A 19,722-nucleotide genomic window follows, 5' to 3' on the forward strand; every position below is an offset into this window, starting at 1 on the left:
TTTTAAGCACAGCTGGATATCTTAACACGAATTTATAACCTTTTTTCCATAGGATTGATTTTGGTGTATTAAACTCCTTCCTCTTCTTTAAGTCTGGGTAAAAAAAAAAAAATTTTTTGACCCTTGTATTCCAATGGTTTATTGTCTTCTCTAACTTTATTCCTTGCCCGCTCCAGTATATTTTCTCTTGTCATATATCTCAAAAATTTTACTAAAATGGATCTTGGTTTTTAATGTATCTGTGGTTTTGGAGCTAGTGTTCTGTGTGCCCTTTCTATTTCCATTCCTTCCTGCATTTCTGTTGTTCCCAGGACCTTCGGGATCCATTCTTTTATAAATTCCTTCATATCTGTGCCGCCTTCATCTTCCTTTAGGTCCACTATTTTTATGTTGTTTCGCCAACTGTAATTTTCCAACATATCAATTTTTTGACCTAACAACTCTTGTGTCTCTTTAACTTTTATCACTTTCTTCCAATTTTCCTCTTGTCATTTACTTCCACGTTCTCCACTCTTTTCCCTATTTCTGTCATGACTAGCTCTAATCTTTGGATTTTATCTTCTATTCTTTTCATTTTTCTTTTAATTGCACTAAATTCTAATGACAGCCATTCTTTTAACGCTCTCATTTGTTCTTCAAAAAAGGCTTTTATCTATATTCTGTCCATCTGTTTTACCTTCTATTTCTCTGTTAAGATCTTGGTCTTCTTCCTCTTCTTCTGTGTCTGTACCTGTGTTTGTGTCTTCTTCTCTTCTTTGTATCTGTGTCTCTTCTGATTCTCCTGATGAGTTGCTTTTATCACTTTGTCAGGCCTCTTCTTGCTGGGCCTCTTGTTGATGATCCTCCCCTCCTGGGTTGCTCACCTTTCGGGCCTCCTGCTGCTGCTCCTCTTGCCGTTCACCCTGTTGACTTTTTTCCTCGCCTGCTTCCTCACTCCCTCTCCTGCCGTCTTCCTCATCTTCCAGCTGAGAGTCCTGGTTGCGCCGTGGTTTCCTGCTCCTCAGATGAGCCCCCCCTTCTGTTGGTGTTTCCTTTTACCTTTGATTGCGCAGTTGCGCATTTTTGTTTGGCTCAGAGAACCATTTTTGCAGTCCACCGGTCAAAGGGGTCGTGACTCTGCAGGGCCGTCACCAACCTCGGAGATCGGGCGCGCTTCTCCACCATGGCTCCCTGTTCTTTCGTGCAGGTAAGGCCTTCTTTCTTTTCCAACATCTTTTCTTTTTATCCTGTTGTTTTTTTTTCCTCCTTAGGTGCCAGCTTCTTTCTCTTCTCTACAACTTTATCTTTTATTTATTTTCTTTTTGTATTTAATGAACTTTGTCTTTTCTTAACTTTTTTTCTTCTTTTCTGGAGAGGGCTGGTTTTACCCTACTGGCCACTACTCCATCACGTGACTCCTCCATCCTATCGATTTTCCAGGAATAAAGTTTACTTAAAGTATATAGCCCTACTAAATGTTTGTAACTGTTGCAGACTCTAATTCTATAGAATGCACGATAACAGTAGAGGTTCAAAAATTGGCTGCTGTTCAAATGAAACAAGATAAACTCTATTGTCTTGGGGCTGAGTTATCATCCTTGGCGTGTATGGATTCCACTAGCATTCGGTGTTGGTTTCTGTTCAGACTCTATGGAATTTGCACTGTCAAGCCAAATTTAAAGGAAAATCACCCATCTTGGTCCATTTGAAAAGGAGTTTTGTTGAGCCCCATAACATAACAAATGACTCCTAGTTCTTAATGTACCCGAAGATGTTTTTTTTTTTTACGCTAAATGTTACAATTTGAAGTCTTCTCAATTGTTTGAAGATTAGGGTGTCATCTCTCACCCGGAAAACAATTTGACATAGAGATTTGAATGTAAGAATGAAAAGGCAAAAAAAAAACTATTCTACAGGGATTTGTGCTTATAATAGTTTTCATGGTATGAATGGAGAATCACACAGGTATTATTGTGAATGGATCACCGAAGGACTGTTGGGGAAAAGAATACCATCAGAATCCGCTGATGCAGTAATCTGGTCATGGGCTATTTATTAAAATAACCTCTTAGTGCACAAGTGGATCTGTTCCATCATGTATGTCTTGGATTTTAGCTGCAGTTAATGTCAAAGCTGACCCAGACATTTTTACTTACCAAATTCAAAAAGAAAACGGACATGTTACTCTATCGGGTTTCTAAAGTGAACATGTGCTGAAATATTCACTGGAGAATCTATGGAATCAACTCTGGTCTTCTTTAATATTTTAGTTGTATCTTATTAATTATTCAATTTTTGGTTTTGTAATTAAAGTGCTATTGAATTTGTTTCTGAAAGGTCATTTTGGGGGGGTAAAAAAAATGGCTATGACCAATAAATTTACAGACAGAGTTTTGAATCCCTCGTAGAAAATCAAAACCAGGACATCAAATGAGGTGTGGTGGAACAGATTGGAGATTGAGCTGCAAAATGGAAGATGAAAAAAATCTGTAGAAGCATTTGCATTTGATATTTTTGTCCACTCTTGTCAAACCACTTCACTGTTAAGCAGTGCCAAGTTGGGTCAATGGCCAGTTGGTCATGAACAGAATCATATGAGGTGCTGGGAGAGCTTCACTGCTGAAGGTCCCTTTGGGGGAGGTGGGGAACAAGGTGCAAACAACATCTCCTCACCTGTCAGGAAGGCCCAACCGCAACTGCACTTCCTGAGAAGACTGAAGCCGGCAAGGCATTATGTCAACCTTCTGCAGGAGCTCTATCAAGAGCATCCTGGCTGGCTGCATCACAGTGTAGTAAGGTTGCTGCAGAGAAATGGTTCAGAGGTCAATCCACAAGACCATGAGAGTGGCATAGAGGATTACTGGAGTACTCCCCCCCCCCCCCCCCCCCATTGATGTGCTCTACCTCTCGTTGTCTGAAGAACACGTGTAAAATATTGAGGACCCCTTCCACCCCACACATAGCATTTTTCAGCTGCTCCCATCGGGGAAGAGATACAGGAGGATCAGAGCCAGCACCACCAGGCTAAGGAACAGCTTCTTCCCCACGGGCAGTGAAAATGCTGAACGATTAAAAGATCTGCTTACACTAACCATTCAAGACTCTTATATTCATGAAATAATATTTACTTATGTATTTGTATATATGAATACTTGTCCTGCATATATTAATTGTCTATGTATGTTATGTCTGGTTGTATGTCTGTATGTTTTGCACCAAGGACCTCAGAATGCTGTTTCGTCAGGTTGTACATGTACAATCAGATGACAATAAACTTGACTTGATTGACCTATGTCTTTGCTCCCATGAAGGAGAATGTTAGTGCTTGATTAATGTTTAATATAGTAACCAACAAACCTTATACAGTGTATATATGTGTGTGTGTATATAATGTGTGTGTGTGTATATAATGTGTGTGTGTATATAATGTGTGTGTATGTATATTTGTGTGTGTGTGTGTATGTATGTGTATATATATATATATATATATAAATAATTGTGTGTATTGGATGTCATTTATGTTTTGGTTTGAGTTTATCAGAAATCGCTGTTATGCTTTCTTTAAACAAAAGTGATATTTGTGAGAAATGAATAAATGTAAAAATATTCTTTTCCTTGGAGTACATTCAAAGAATGGAATCTGAGAATTCACTGGTTATGTGTTTGGGGCTTCATGTGAAATATGCCAGCTTGGTGTCTTGTGGATTCTATATACTGATCTTGGATTCAAAAATAATACACAGGAACTTGCTGGTTTTTTTTGGTGTTTCTGGTTTTGGACAATGAGGTTGATAGGATCCTGGAATTGCATTAGCATTAATGCCATAGGCACGACAGCATAGAAACAGATTGTTCAGCCTGTTTAGTCTGTGCTGAATTATTTATTCCACCTAGTCCCATTGAGCTGCACCTGGAACATAGCCCTCCATACCCCTCCCACCCTTGTACCTATCTGATATTTAAATGACAAAATCCACCTCCTCTGCTGGCAGCTCATTCCACACTCTCACCTCCATCTGAGTGAAGAAATTCACCCTATAACCATATACAGCACAGAACAGGCCAGTTTGGCCTACTAGTCCATGCCAGAACAAATCCCCACCCTCCTAGTCCCACTGATCAGCACTTGGTCCATACCCCTCCAATCCTCTCCCCTCCATGTAATTATCCAGTCTTTCCTTAAATGTAAATAATGTTCCTGCTTCAACCACCTCCGCCGGAAGCTTATTTCACATCCCAACCACCCTTTGTGTGAAGAAATTTCCCCTCATGTTTCCCTTATAATTTTCCCCTTAAAATCTCAAACCGTGGCCTCTGGTTTGGATATCCCCCCCCACTCTTAATTGAAAAAACCTATCCACGTTGACTCTCTCTGTCCCTTTTAAAATCTTGAACACCTCCATCAAATCCCCCCTCAATCTTCTACGCTCCAGAGAAAAAAGTCCCAGGCTGCTCAACCTTTCTCTGTAACTCAAACCCTGACATCCTGTCAACATTCTCGTGAACCTTCTCTGCACTCTTCTTTATTTTGTTTATATCCTTCCTATAATTTGGTGACCAAAACTGCTCACAGTATTCCAAATTTGGCTTCACCAATGCTTTGTACAATTTCATCATAACACCTCAACTCTTAATTCAATACTCCGATTTATGAAGGCCAACATTCCAAATGCCTATCTACCTGAGTATCAACTTTGAGGGTACTGTTTACCATAACTCCTAAATCCCTTTGTTGCTCTCCACTCCTCAATTGTCTACCATTCAATGTATATGACCTATTTAGATTTACCTTTCCAAAATACAACACTTCACACTTATCCGTATTAAATTCCATCAGCCATTTCTCAGCCCACTCCTCTAGCTTTCCTTATCTCTTTTTAAGCTACGGTAATCTTCCTCACTGTCCACAATACCACCAATCTTTGTATCATCTGCAAACTTACTTATCCAATTCACCACCCTCAGATCGTTAATACATATAACAAACAATAGTGGACCCAGGACCGATCCCTGAGGAACTCCACTAGTCACCGGCCTCCAATATGACAAACAATTTTCTACCACTACTCACTGACACCTCCCATCCAACCATTGCTGAATCCATTTCACTACTTCCTTATTTATACCTAATGGCTCTACCTTTTTACCTAACCTCCTGTGGGGAACTTTGTCAAAAGCTTTACTAAAGTCTAAATAGACAACATCCACAGCCTTCCCTTCATCAATCTTTTTCGTAACCCCCTCGAAAAACTCTATAAGGTTTGTTAAGCATGATCTACCCCTGACAAAACCACATTGACTACTACCTATCAATCCCTGTTCATCCAAATATTTGTAAATGCCATCCCTCAGAACACTTTCCATCAACTTACCCACCACAGACGTCAGACTCACAGGTCTATAATTTCCAGGCTTACATTTGGACCCTTTCTTAAACAGCAGAACAATATGAGCCACCCTCCAATCCTCTGGCACTACCCCCGTGACCAGTGACATCCCAACTATCTCTGTTAATGGCCCCACTATCTGTCCACTAGCCTCCCTGAGTGTCCTTGGGAATACTTTGTCCGGACCCAGAGATTTGTCCACCTTTATCTTTTTTAACACTGCCATCACTACCTCCTCGGTTATCCTTAAATGATTCATGACCTCCCCACTATTTTCCTTTACTTCAGCTGCTACAATATTTTTTTTCCCTAGTGAATACCGAGGGATTCACCTTTCACGCTTAGCCCATGTCCTCTTCTCTCTCCCAATCACAGTGGGAGAAAAGCAGGTTTGACCTTGTCCTACGTACACCCTGATAATTTTGTATACCACTATCAAATCTCCCCTCATACTCTGATGCTCCCGGGAGTAAAGTCCTAATCTATTCAACCTTTCCCTATATCTCAGCCCTTCAAATCCTGGTAACATCCTTGTAAATTTTCTCTGCACTCTTGTTATCTTTCCTGTAGATAGGTGACCAAAACTACACACAATACTCCAAATTTTGCCTCACTAGCTTCTTGTACAATTCAACATAACATCCCATCTTCTGCACTCAATACTTTGATTTTTTTTTTTGAAGGCCGGTGTGCTAAAACCTTTTTTTAATGACCCAAGCTACCTGTGATGCCACTTGTGAGAAATCATTGGTGGATGGTGTGACTGTGGGGTGGGAGTCTTTGGGGGAGTTGTGACATCCTCCGAAGCCCTCACAGAAAAAAATGTACAGAATTAGAGTCTCAGATACAAATACATGTGTCCAGCACCTATGGGGATTGGTAGATGCTGGATAAGTGAATTTGCTGGTTGCTTGAGATTGCGTGTTACGTGGAATGATGAACTGACAGATAGGGGGCGCCAATTTTAAACTTTTGTATTTTTTTTTACCCATTTATTTTCAACAATTTGATTTTTCTGGTTGCTTGAATTCCAGATAATGGGGATTTTATTGCATAAATTTTTTAAAAAATTCATATTTGGTCATTTGTTTTGATTCTAACAGTCTCTGATTGATTGTAACTTGTTAACATTTTTAATTCTCATAGATGCCCTGGTCTGATGAAACATCGAGTTAAGATTGAAAATAAGCAACGGTTGAGCCTGAAGGCGAACCAACACACAGCACTGGATGACACAACAGTAGCAGCAGGCTCCGTGTCACTCCAAGCCGCTGAACCTGGTCTTGTTAACCCTGCGTTTGAAGAAGATCAAGAAGAAGATGGTAAGAACAGTCTCTGTGACTTTGCAAATAGCCCTGCCCAGAGATACAGTAAATGTATCCCATTTAAAGAAAACGCTGGCAGGTCAATGGCAGAAGATTTTTTGTGACCTCGGCCTTCCAAATGTTTTTAACCTGTTTTGCTCTGGGTTGCATCTGCCTCCTTTCAGCATCTGTCATTTGTATTCACGAGCTGTCAGATGGATGATTTAACAATCCAAATCCTGTCCTCTGTACCTAGAGTGGGAAACCATCTGTCGAACCTAAAATAGCAGCCTGTGATTCTAACAAAATGCAATGGCTCTTTAAAATGGAAAAGGAAGCTTCCTTGACTAAAATTTAATAAGTATTTGTAAGTACTTGTGAAAGGTGGGAATCTCTCTTTTGCTTTCAGATTACAAGATGCTTGAAGTTAATGGTATCCTTGGAAACCCCTCTCACTATCATTATTTTCCACTCTTAGCAGATCCAGCCCTCACCCCCGCCACCTTTTGCTTTCTTTTGCTTCCCCTTCCAATTTTGGATTGCCTTCTATTGAATAAAGTGTATTCAACACCATTCGGCAGGGAATTCTCTGAGTGACTGAAGCAGGATTGAAGCTTGACAATTAATCAAGAGTGGCTCTGAAATAAGATCAAAGGGGTTGAAGTAAGCTCGTGAATACAAATGGCAGGCCATGAAACAGACACTGGACCTCAGGGGAGTGAGTCAGTTGACTTTTCACGAAATAAGCTGTACATCAGGAAATATCATCAGGCTTTGGGAGCCTATGGTAAGGTAAATTAAATATCCTGCCATTCAGGAAATGAGGTTCATTGGCGGGAAGTGCAAGACAATGTAAAAATTAATGCAATGACCAGCAGTGTGGGGAAACAAAGTCAAACCCCAGAGAATAACTTGGAGTTAAATTTGCCCTGTCCTTTATCATAACTGCAATGTCTCACTCATTCCTCTTGTTCCTTGTAGAGTTGTTCCCTCCTTTCCTTTTGAAATTCCCATATTCTATTTGAAATTCCCATATTCTATTTGAAACTCCCACCTATTTCCCAAATTACAGTCCACTATTATTTTTATATAGTAATGTTGTGAGATGGTTATAATATGAATGTTTGCTCTGTGACGCTGCCGCAAATTACCGAAATTCATGACTTGCTCGTGAAAATAAAGTCTGATTCTGCAAAGTGCTGAGGAAACCCAACAGGTCATGCAGCATCCATAGGAGGTAAGAATCAGACCATAGGAGCAGAAAATAGGCTAGGCAGCCCATGAAGCCTGCCCTACCATTCAACCATTAGCTCATCCATTTCCCCACTCAGTCCCACTGCTCGGTCTTCTCGCAAAACCTTTGAAGCCCTGGCAGTCTATGTTTTGTGTTTGAGCCCTTCCATATTCCTGACGAAGGGCTTGCACCCGAAACATTGACTTGCTTCCCATGGATCCTGTGTGACGGCAACTGAAGAATGATCAAATAATTGGCAATGGCAACTCAATGCAGATAAACGTGAGGTCATGTATTCTGTTTGGAGGCACAAATCTGGATGGAGTGGAGAAATAAATTGATCCCTAAAAACTAATGCTCCAATTGCTGAAACTTGTTCCATGGTTGAGTAAAAAGAAAACAAACTTACTGTAGGAGAGAATTGAAAACTAAGGACGTTCCACCAAATCTCTGTTGAACCGTACTTGGGACAACTCCATACAATTCTGGTCTTCATATTATTTTAAGGATGGAATATCCTTCATTTTTGCATTAGTGCAGCTTCAACTATACTCAAGAAGTTAGACACCATCCATGATAAATCTATATTAATACCCCATGCGTTAAATGAACCACTCACTGCTTTCAGTTCAGTGTGCACCCAGTAACTCACTACTGCAACCTCTTTGACTGTGGCTTGCATTCAAGTAACCTCTTCCACAAGAATTGGGTAAAAAATTGGCTCCTGGTCCATTGTTACACTGTTTATTAAACTAACACTTTGTGTAATTGTGAAAATATTTAGAAAGTGGTTCGTATTTTAGTTGTAGATATGTTGATTTTTAACATTACAATTCTAAGTACAGAATGTTCTGGGTAGATGGGTTTGAAAATTGTGGCTTCAAACAAGACTCCTATCATTGAGAATATAAAGTAGGCAGTTTGTGCAAAGCAAGTCAAGTGTGGGGTTTTGCTTTTGTCAGGATGGCTCAGTTCAAAGGTTATCTAAGACTGAGAAGGGTAATGTTCATGATTTAGCACAAGTATCACAAACTAATAACACAATAGAAAGAGCCAAAAGCTTGCATCTCATGTCCTTTAGGGAGCTATTTTCCTCTTTGAACTACAGGTTACATTTACCCCTTTCATACAGAGGATTCAATCTGGGTATTATCTGCCTTTTGAACACTTTGCCTACCTGTGTGAACGCTTCGAAGTTGGATGGGGGGGTGGTGGGGTCTGAACTTGCCTGGCTTTATCCGACAAGGTAGGTAGTGTCAGAGGCGAAGCAAGGCTGTACTACACGTCATGCCTCTTTTGTTTTGGGAAGCCGGCTTGTTGTGTAAAAGGATTCACTGACCCGGCTTTTCTTCTGTTCTGTCTGAGCAAGGGCTCAGAGATGGGTCATGTAGGTGGAAATAGAGCAGCTTTTTAGTGTAAAAAGGGTAATTGGGTGTTGTCAAAAAAGATGCAGATTTAGAAAGGGTAATTTATTCATGACTGTGTAATTTGACCTGGGAACTCCTTGAATAATGTATTCCATTTCTAACAAAAGTATCCCTTGGAATCTAACTGATGAAAGGAAGCACACATTTTACTCTCCTGTGCTTAGAAATGCCAAGGTAATGTTTGTAGCTCGCACAATAGGCTTTCTGATGTACAGAGAAAGTCCACAAAAGTATTAGAGTAACAGATGAAATACAGGCATGAAATACTGAAAGCCTTCAGTGAGCCAGGAAGTTTGGCATGTTCCCCTTCTCCTTCAACAACTTCTACAGGCGCATCATTAAAGTCAGACTTGCTGGACATATCACATGGTTGTATGGAAGCTGCTCTCTCCTCAAGGTCAAAAGAAGCTACAAAAGGTAGTTAAATGCAGCTCTAAACGTAACACAACCTTCCCCTCTGTGGACTCCATCCACATCTCCTGCGGCATCGGAAAGGCAGCCAAGGTACAGAAAGACCCATCACACCCTGGAAACACTCTCTTCTTCTTGCATTTGAAGAGATGGCCTAACAATGTGAAACCATGCACCAACAGGCTCAAAGGCAGTTTCTTCCATGGAGCCATCAGATTCCTGAATTAACCCCATAGCAGTGCTCTCGTGCAACCCTTGCTTGGTGCTAATTAATCATCCTTTTCATTGTATACTGGAAATTGTGTATGATTGTCAGCGATAACCTGTTAATCTACTCGATAAAGAATCCTTTTCACTCTACTAGGTATTTAGTGAGTAATAAAATGTAAACACTATAAAAGCCTTGTGGTGAGCATTGAGGTTACTTTTGTTTTTAATTAAACTTGAGTTTACATTCCAAGACTGTCATATTAGTATTTAATCATGCCTCTGTTGGGTTTTGAATTTACTAGTCTGTCCTGACTTGGAAGGCTGTTCCAGCCTTCAAGGACATCTTGTATCAGTGATTGAGAAACCAAGTTTCTTGTTCATTTTGCAAAAAAATACAAGATAGGTTCAGGTTCAAGTTCAATAATTTTGCATTAATAAATCCATGTTGGGGTTGTTTGAAGACAAAATTCATTGATTGAGCATAGTGTGACTGAATGCTGAAGGTCCGTTTTTAAGCTGATGCAATAGAAAGGAATTATATCCTTTATTGTAAATATTGTGAAAGGTCTGCAGAAGACGAGTGCCACAGAACCATTTTAGATTAAATTTATTGTATCCCCATCAGTATGACATTGAAGACTTCCATTTCAATTAATTGGTTTAATTTATACTGAACAGCTGTACTGAGAGTAACATGCTATTTTACATGTAGAAAGTATTTTGAATGGTCAGTTAACCAGGGCTTCATTCTAGAAATTAGAGCCAGCAAATTTTTAATATTTGAACCCATTTTCTTTAACTGTAGGCATAACTATTTGGTGAGATTAGTGAAGGCATTATGGGGTCTGAGGAAAGGTGGCGATGTAATTAAATCACAGAGCAGCCTCTATCTCCCTGATAATGGAACTGGATTCAGAAACAAAGGGAAAGTAAATAGCCTGTTCCTGTGTCTGGGACTGTTCTGCCTGCCAGTAGCCCAACCTGTCTGAATACGTGCATTTCTGGCCAACTCCTCGCATCATAGGAAGGATGTGTTTGGACTGGAGAAGGTACAGAGGAGAATGACAGGATATTGATAAAAATTGATTGATAAGCTTAAAGTTGTTTTCTTTGAAACAAGGAGGGTAAATGGGTTAATGCATGACTGACCTACGTAATGAATAGGCAGGATCTAGATTTTTAAATCGAGGGCAGATATTTAAAGTAATTAGCAGAGGATTGAGAGGAGAGGAGGAAAAGAACTTCCACCCAGCACTGATAGTGATGTAGAATTCACTGCCCAAGACGATGGTAGAGGAGAAGTTCTCATTGCATTTAGTATCTGGATGTTTAAGTTCCCTGCAGGGCTGCACACACCCAGTGGGATAAGGTTATGTAAACTGCCTTTTATTTTGATCAGCACAGACACTAGCTCAAATGACTTCTTGTATTGAATGGTTTTTGGGTTCTCTTGTAACTGATGTGTCAACATTACTTGTGTAATCACAAGACTGCAGACTTTCATGTTTCACTCAATGTTACTTATAAGATCACAATATTCACTTGGAAATGGATCAGGTCTGAGTCAATAAATTGTTCTATTAGAAAGAGATATGAGCATCTAACCTAGTGCTGAAAGTGCACTGTGTAAAGGTGTCATTTTTAGAGTGAGATATTCAATTACTAGCCAATTTACATCTTTAGCTGGGCATAAAGGATTTTGTGCAATTTTGAAGAATAGGAGTGTCTGAGTAATAAAGTGCACATCAAACTTATCTGTTTTTTTTCTCATGTTACTGTCAAGCCAGTTTGCTGGTGCATTTTAGAAAACAATACTTTCAAGACTAAAACTCCTTGGGCATTGTGAGGGTTGGGACTGTTTTAGTTTCTTTTTAACACCTAGATATCTTTGCATTCCATACTCCCTGTTGGATCAATAATTGGCTAGTAAATAGTTAAATTTAGTTTGACTTGCTGTTGCTTGCTGTGGTCATATGAAACTCAAATGATTTTACTTCACAGCAGACTTGCCCCGGCTCTCCAGCCTTTTGGCAGAAACGACCATTGTTGAAATTCATCGCGCAGACCCTCAGGAAGAGCTGGGAATTCGGATAGTCGGCGGGAAAGATACACCGCTGTGTAACATTGTGATTCAGGAGATCCTTCGTGACAGCCTTGTTGCTCGGAATGGAAAGCTTGCCCCTGGAGACCATATAATCGAGGTAAGTGGCTGATGGCCAATTCTGCTACATATAAATCTGGTGAGATGTGTAGCAAACCCTTACAAAGCAGCAGGTGTTATGTGTTTTTAATTACTGACTCATCCTTGGGTTGTTTATGCCATATTGAATAGAGTGTTTGAAGTTCTTTGGAGGCCAAAAATATCCTCTGATCAGGAAGTAAAATAGTTATTACTGGACCGTGGAATATGAGCAACATAGATGAATGGAATACAAGAGTTACAAGTGTGTAAATTGGGGGCAAGAGTAAGCTACTTGACTGTAGTCTGCTCCATTATTTCAAGGCTGATCTGATGTAGCCTCAGCTCCACATTCCTAATTATCTGTAGCAATCTTTCACTTAATCTATCAATCTTCACTGTAAATATTCTGCTATCTTTTGAGGAAGAAAGTTCCATAGACCCACAGCCTTCCAAGAAATTTCACTTCCTCTCTGGGTCACTTGCCTCTCACAATACACCTTTCATTCTCTCACTCGTGAAGAATATGCTCGAAAGATGATTCTGGTTCCACTAGCTTTTGAGAGAGAGAGAATTTTAAAGATATAAACTCTCAAGGAGAAAATATTTGTCTCCTCTCTCTTAAATGAGCAATGCCTCGTTTCAAATGGCCATTAATAGTCGGTTCTCTCAAGGCAAGTTTCGCCAATTCAGATACTGTCAAGATCTGTTTTAATAGCTTGAGCTTGCTCCCTTCTGGCTAAGTGCCCTGAAGAAAATACAACAAATAATTGACTGAAAGTTGCAATTGGACTCGTATTATGAAGTGAGGAAAGGTCAAAAATGGAAGGACATTCTTCTGAGGGTAGGACTAAAAATACGATTCAAGGTATTGTGTGTCTAGGATATGCTAGAGTTACAGGTGAGGTGTATTGTATCCAGAAGTCGAATGTTATCATTAGTGATCTCACCCAATTAAAGAAATATAACTTTGGAAAGTTAACCTCTCTGATCAAGAGACCAGTATTGTGCCTAAATTATATGCTTGCATATGGAAGTGGTATATACACATCCAAGAGTCTAAATTCCACTACGTTATTGATATTCAGCCCAGATATTGACAAATACACTTGAAAACTCATGCATTATATAACAAAACTGCAATAAGCCACAGGGCACAGAGAATTCTTCTTGACATTTGTGGATTACTGGCCCTGTTAATACTGATGCAGAATGCTTCTCACTAGAAACTAGTAATCATCTTTGGCTAAACCATGAAAAAGACAATTCGACCTGAGGTACTTGGTCTATTTTCAATATCAACAGATGGTCCTAATGTTGTCGGCTGGTTTCTAAGATTGTGATCTTTAAAAAAAAAAATTGCCTAGACAGTGGTTTTCAAAACTTTCTGTTCTACTCACATATCTCCTTAAGCAATCCCTTACTAATCACAGAGCAGCTACGGCATAGGTTTTGCTAAAGGTGGAATTGAGGGGCAGTTTGAAAATCATTGGGCCTAGACTGGAAATACTCTCCTTACAGGAGTGTTTCCCATTTCCAAAACAAAAACCTTCCAGAACCTACTATTGTCTCTTACTCAAATTCCAGTAACTACACCTTTGGACTTGTCAGGCCACTCTATGCTTAAATTCTACATTACTACTAATCATCTGGTTTTTTTTTTTGTTGCAGTCATCTCACTCCATTTCTTCCCTCCAAAACAGCAAAATACATCTGCTTCCAACACATGCAAACTGTGTGAAACTTGGGATTCGAAGTTGCCACAGCTAAAATGGCTCTTGGAATGTGCTTTGATCAAAGATGCTGTTTATTTACACTGCATTCTTATTCAATCCTCTCCAGGTGAATGGTGTGAATATCACCAGTATCCCACACAACTATGCCATCAACGTCCTACGACAGCCTTGCTCCATTTTGCGACTCTCAGTGCTCCAAGAGAGAGGATTTGCCATTCGAGGATCTTCACAAGAAAGGAGTAGCAGCAGCACACAGAAGCAGACTGTGAACGTCACCTTGCAGAAAAGAGATCGTAATGAACCACTCGGTATAAAACTAATTCGGAAGGGAGATGAGCCAGGAGTCTTCATTCTGGATCTTCTGGCGGGTGGCTTGGCTGCTCGAGATGGAAAGCTACACAACAATGATAAAGTACTTATGATTAATCAGCAGGACCTCAAAAATGGAACCCCAGAGGTGGCAGCACACATAATACAGGTAAATACAGGCTATGCAAGTGGATTGGCAGCAAGACGAAGCTTTGGGTAAAGATCATAAACAAGTACATTCCTTTTTTATTATTCATTGACAGAGATATTTTCTGTACATTTTGCTCAGTACTGTCCGCTTACTACTTGTTTTCACACTTTCTCCTTCTGGTCTCGCCTTTATTTTAAATGTAGGCATACAGGGTCTTCTGGCCCACGAGGCCATGCTGCCCAATTACACCCAATTGACTTACAACCCCCAGTATGTTATGAAGGGTGGGAGTAAACCGGAGCACCTGGACACAGGGAGGATGTACTAACGCTTTGCGGACAGCACTGGATTTGAATCCGGGTTGCTGGTGCCATAACAGCATTGCACTAACCACCAGGCTAACTGGGTCACTCTATTCTTTCTCTTTTGCCAAGAGCAGCTTTTTTAAAAAGTTGGCAATGGCCAACATGAACTTATTGGTTTGTGTAGAGATGGTTCACCTACTGCAGGTGTTTTGTCAGTGTTAAGATCAAAACCTATTCCAATTGAGTTAATTTGAAACCAAGAAATAAGTTATTATTCACCTATCTTTCAGTCCAGTGAGGGAATTGTCAGCTTTACAGTCCAGAGAGGTCCTGATCATCAAAGCCCAGAGATTATTGACGAAGCCGGCTCAAGTAACAGTAGCCCCTCGCGGCAGCGCAGTAAATCACTGCAGCAGCATTGCCGTCGACGCTCTCACTACCAAAAGGTAAGTAGTATGGCAATAATGGCAATGACTAGCACACGTGTGGGCTTCCCACCTGTACCTCTTCCACTGATTTTTCAAAGGACGAGGGAAGGGTTCTGATGGCAGCCAAGTGTGCACAGGCACACTTTGTCTGAGGATTCAGCTTGGAGACTCCGATTGATAATTTGAGACTTGGAAAGCACAAAAAATATTTTGTGTTCCATTTGGAAAGGAGGTTGGCGTCCGTGCAGCTGGTTGTGAATATTGGCTGATGTACACATTGATTCTTGTTCTTTCACTCAGTAAATTCTGTTTTAACTATTAAATCCTAGACAAACAAAATAAAAAGTAAATTGAATTTTGGGATTGAGGTTTATTTAATGAAATTGGTGATGACTGGAAAAAAAAGTCCACGACTTTAAGAGGCCATTGTTTCTTTGATGCATTGGGATGATATTAGTTATTACTAGGTCTGTTCTCTTCAGATGTTCCCCGTGTTACAATTAGGAACTAAGATTTGCAGTGCACAAAAGTGCAGAAGAAGCTCAACAGGAAAGCAAAATGCAGTCACTGTTTCGATCCTGAGCCTTTCTTCAGGACTCCGACTCCTGAAGAAGGGGTCAGGCCCAAAATGTCGACAGCCTCTTGCTTCCTACGAATGCTGCATGGTCCTGCTGAGTTTCTCCTGCATTTTATGTATTGCACTAGATGCCAGCATATATAGAGTTTCTTGTTTATCTGAGCTAAGATTATGTTGTCTTACCAATACAGTTCAAGCCAAGGTGGTAAGAGGTGTACTTACTTGGTACTGAATCCTGGTCAGCTTTATTCTTGGAAAAAAAAATCAAGAAATTTGAGAGAGCTGGCAGCTTGCAGTCACTGCAATTCACAAAGTGCACTATATAACCCTAGTGCCTGCACACTGGGGTGGTGCAGAGCATGCGGACCACACTGGCTGATACCATGGGAGGGGGGTGACACCAAAATGACTGTCCATTAAATTTTTGTGCAGTGTTTCAGCAGAAATTTTTTTTATATAAAAATATCCCTGTAGTTAGGTACAACAACAAAAACCTTTTTTGTAGGCCCAGCTTACATGTATCAGTATACCTGCAAGGCTAAAACTCTATGTTCATTTACTTTTGAACCTTCTAATGTGCTCCAATCAGAGCTGTCATTATTACCCAATCACAATGACACTTCGAATCACATGGTTTCGTCTGTCAGTGCTACAGGACGAATACTGTTGTATTTGTTGTTGCTGTGCATGATATTGTAATTTTAATGTTGCTAGTTTTTTATCTCACTACTATTGCCGCTAAATTCAGTGATTTCCGGGAATTACGATTTACAAGTAATATTAGTACAAAATATTATTACTAAAGATTCTGTATGGTCTGGTATGGGAGTAGGTCCAAGGGGGTGGGGGGAGGGTGGTGACACCATGAGTTACCACGCTGGGTGACGCCAACCCTGGAGACGTCACTGTGTCTGTAGCCTTTTCCTTTTAATTCCGCTTGCAGTTACTAACAGAGTCCTTCTTGTATTTAATGGAATCTTAAGGAGCCAATCAGTGGTTTGCTCTTGGCAATTCTGATTCATATGAGAATGTCACGTGTAGATTGTGAGAAATGAATACATCTATATTAGCATGACTGTTCCTAGATTTTGATTTTCTTTAAGTTGCCTGATGTTCAGAATGTAAGGACCCTGATTATGTTATGTTTATCAGTTTGTAATTGACACCATTCCTGAGGATGGTCATATCATGGCTTTGAAAAAATTTACAATTTAAAAAGAAAATTGAGATGTACAGCATGGTAACAGCCTGCTCTATCCAAATACACCAATTAACCTACAAACCCTATGTTTTTGGAATGTAATGGAGAGCTAATGGCTCACACTTGCAGCTTTTTCTAGGTGATAATTTCCCTGACTACAGGAACGGGGAACTGGGTATGATGTATGTCATTCGGTTCTGTGACTGGTGGGCAACAGTGAGAAATGTAAAGAAGAGGGAGCAAGTCGCATTATTTGACATCACCATCACTTTGGCAAAGATGGTATGCAGTGAAGACGGGAACAGGAATCGAAACTTGTTCCTAATTAGAGAAATTCATCTACTTCTCTTTGTCTCATCATTTTGTTATTATTTGGCTGGTAAACATCGTGCGTCGGTTGTAGAAGTCTAGAATTCACAGCTTGATTGCTGACTTTATTACCATCTGCCATTCAGATCTCTAATCCACCTGTTTGGGTGCTGAGTCTGACTTTGAACTGGCCCTAACTCCTCAAATTGGAGAACCTACCCTAATGTCTTGAATTCTTTTTATCAAATCATACCTGCACCTTCCCCCAGTTCTAGAGACTGATGATTTCACTTAAAGTAATAGTTTTGAGGAAGATCAGCAAAGGTAAAATGTCCTTGCTATGTACGGAATGCTGTCCAGGACTGTTCACATTACTCGTGTTCAGATTTATTGTCAGTGTACAAACATGACATCACACACAACCCTGAGATTCCTTTTTCCTTAAGGCGCGGCAGAATTACCACTAATTAGTAGGGTAAAAATAAACTACACAGTGTAAACAAAAGAACTGTAAGCTGATAACAAATGTAAACAAACCAACTGTGCAATCCAGAGAGGATAATAAAGTGCACAAGTAAGAGTCCTTAAATGAGATGAGTTTGTTGTTGAGGAGTCTGATGGTAGCTGTTCCTGAACCTGCTGTTGTGAATCTTGTGGCACCTATACCTTTTTCCTGATGGCTGCAGCGTGAACAGATCATGTGCTGGCTGGTGTGGGTCTTTGATCATTGCTGCTGCCCTCCATGGACAGCGTTCCCTGTCGATGTACAATAGTGGGGAGGCCTTTTCCTGTGATGCCCTGGGCTGTGTCCACTAATTTTTGCAGGGCTTTATGCTTGAGGGTATTGGCGCTCCCATACCAGACCATGATGTAGCCAGTCAGCACACTTACCACCACACCTCTGTATAAATTTGCCAGGGTTTCTGATGTCTTCACGATGCTATTGGTGTGTTGGGTCCAGGAAAGATCCTCTAAGATAGATTCCCAAGAACTTAAAATTGCTCACCCTCTCCACCTCTGATCCCCCAATGATCTCTGGGCTGTATTGTATCCCTCCAGCTTTCCTTTATTGCTGTCATCAATTAGCTACTCAGTTTTGGTGACATTGAGTGCAAGGTTGTTGTTGGTGCACCATTTAGCCAAGTTTTCAATCTCCCTCCCATGTGCTGACTCATTCCCTTCCTTTGTACAACCCACTACCGTGGGATCATTGGTAAATTTGTAGATGGAGTTATTGTCGTACCGAGCTACACAGTCGTAGGTGTAGAGAGTAGAGCAGGGGGTTATGACACAGCCCTGTGGTACTCCAGTACTGATGGAGATTGTGGAGGGGATGATCCTACCAATCAATCCTCACTGATTGTGGTCTGGAGGTGAGGAAATCCATGATCTGATTACACCGTGGGGTGTTAACTCCCAGGTCTTGGAGTTTGCTCATCAATTTTGAGGGGATGATGGTGTTAAATGCCGAACTGTAGTCGACAAAGAGCATCCTGATGTATGCAGATTTGCTGTCCAGGGCTTTGGGTGGAGCTAGTGAGATGGCATCCACCATAGATCTGTTTCTATGATAGGTGAACTGGGATGAATATGTGTCACTGCCTTTCAAAACACTTCATCACTGTTGATGTGAGTGCTACTGGTCGATGGTTGTTAGGGCAGGTTACTTGTTCTGGTTGAACCAGGGCTTTATATTAGCTACAGCAAAATTTCTCTCTCCCAGGACATCAGCCCTCTTGTTAGAAAAAGCAGCATTTCATTTTTCCTTTTGATTTTTCTTTACCTGACTGTGATATTTTATTGATCTATTTTTATATATTCCAAGTTGGCTTGACTGTATTTGACTACATTGAATTCCTTAAGGTGGTATGTGGGTAGAAAGGAAAAGGTTTGAAAACCACTGTTTTAAGCAGAATATTTCAGTAACAATTGGGTCTACAGCAGTGATTCTCAACTTTTCTTTCCCATTCACGTACTGCCTAAAGCAATCCCTTACTAATCACAGAGCACCGATGGCAGAGGGATTATCTAAAGTTTAATGTGAATTTTGGGGGCAGTTTGAAAACTCCGGTTGCAAGGGAGCAGAGGTACTAGGCATGTTGAGAGCTGGTTAGTAAAGGGTATGGGATCTTGGGATTTTTAATTTTTAAAAAAATTTAGATGTACAGCACGTTAACAGGCCCAATTTGCACCCCATTAACTAAAAAAAGTTAAATTGAACCTGTATAAAACACTGGTTGGACTAAAATCCAAGTGTTATATACAATTCTGGTCACCGTACTTTAGAAGGATCAGAAAAGATTCATATGGGTAGTTCAGGAACTAAGGAGTTTCAGCTGTAAAGTTATATTGGAGAAGCTGGGGCAGTTCTAACTCTGATCGGCATTGAGAGAAGATTTGATGAAGATGCTTAAGATCATGACTATTTTAGATCATGTAAATGAGCAGAGGTGCCAGATTTACCATCCACTCACTTTTACACGTCCTTTAGCGATGGAAAACAAAAGTCTGCAGGTGCCGTGTGGAGCGCGTTGAATGATTCAAAGACTTGTTGACTCAAACCAAGGCTTTTATT

At 40.4% G+C, this 19,722-nt stretch overlaps 1 protein-coding gene across 4 annotated transcripts in view; it reads left to right on the forward strand.

Moving 5' to 3' along the window:
- Positions 1-19,722, forward strand: part of lnx2b (ligand of numb-protein X 2b) — a 60,703-nt gene that overhangs the window by 30,579 nt on the left and 10,402 nt on the right. For 3 of the 4 annotated variants that reach the window (XM_069892890.1, XM_069892889.1, XM_069892892.1), the window contains 4 exons: positions 6,513-6,688; positions 11,954-12,153; positions 13,974-14,345; positions 14,923-15,078. In XM_069892890.1, the coding sequence (XP_069748991.1) occupies positions 6,513-6,688; positions 11,954-12,153; positions 13,974-14,345; positions 14,923-15,078 (904 nt within the window). The remainder of the gene's footprint in view (positions 1-6,512; positions 6,689-11,953; positions 12,154-13,973; positions 14,346-14,922; positions 15,079-19,722) is intronic. The other variant, XM_069892891.1, reaches the window with a different exon arrangement.

The sequence above is a fragment of the Narcine bancroftii genome, chromosome 8, assembly GCF_036971445.1.
Source record: "Narcine bancroftii isolate sNarBan1 chromosome 8, sNarBan1.hap1, whole genome shotgun sequence".
Classification (NCBI taxonomy): Eukaryota; Metazoa; Chordata; class Chondrichthyes; order Torpediniformes; family Narcinidae; genus Narcine; species Narcine bancroftii.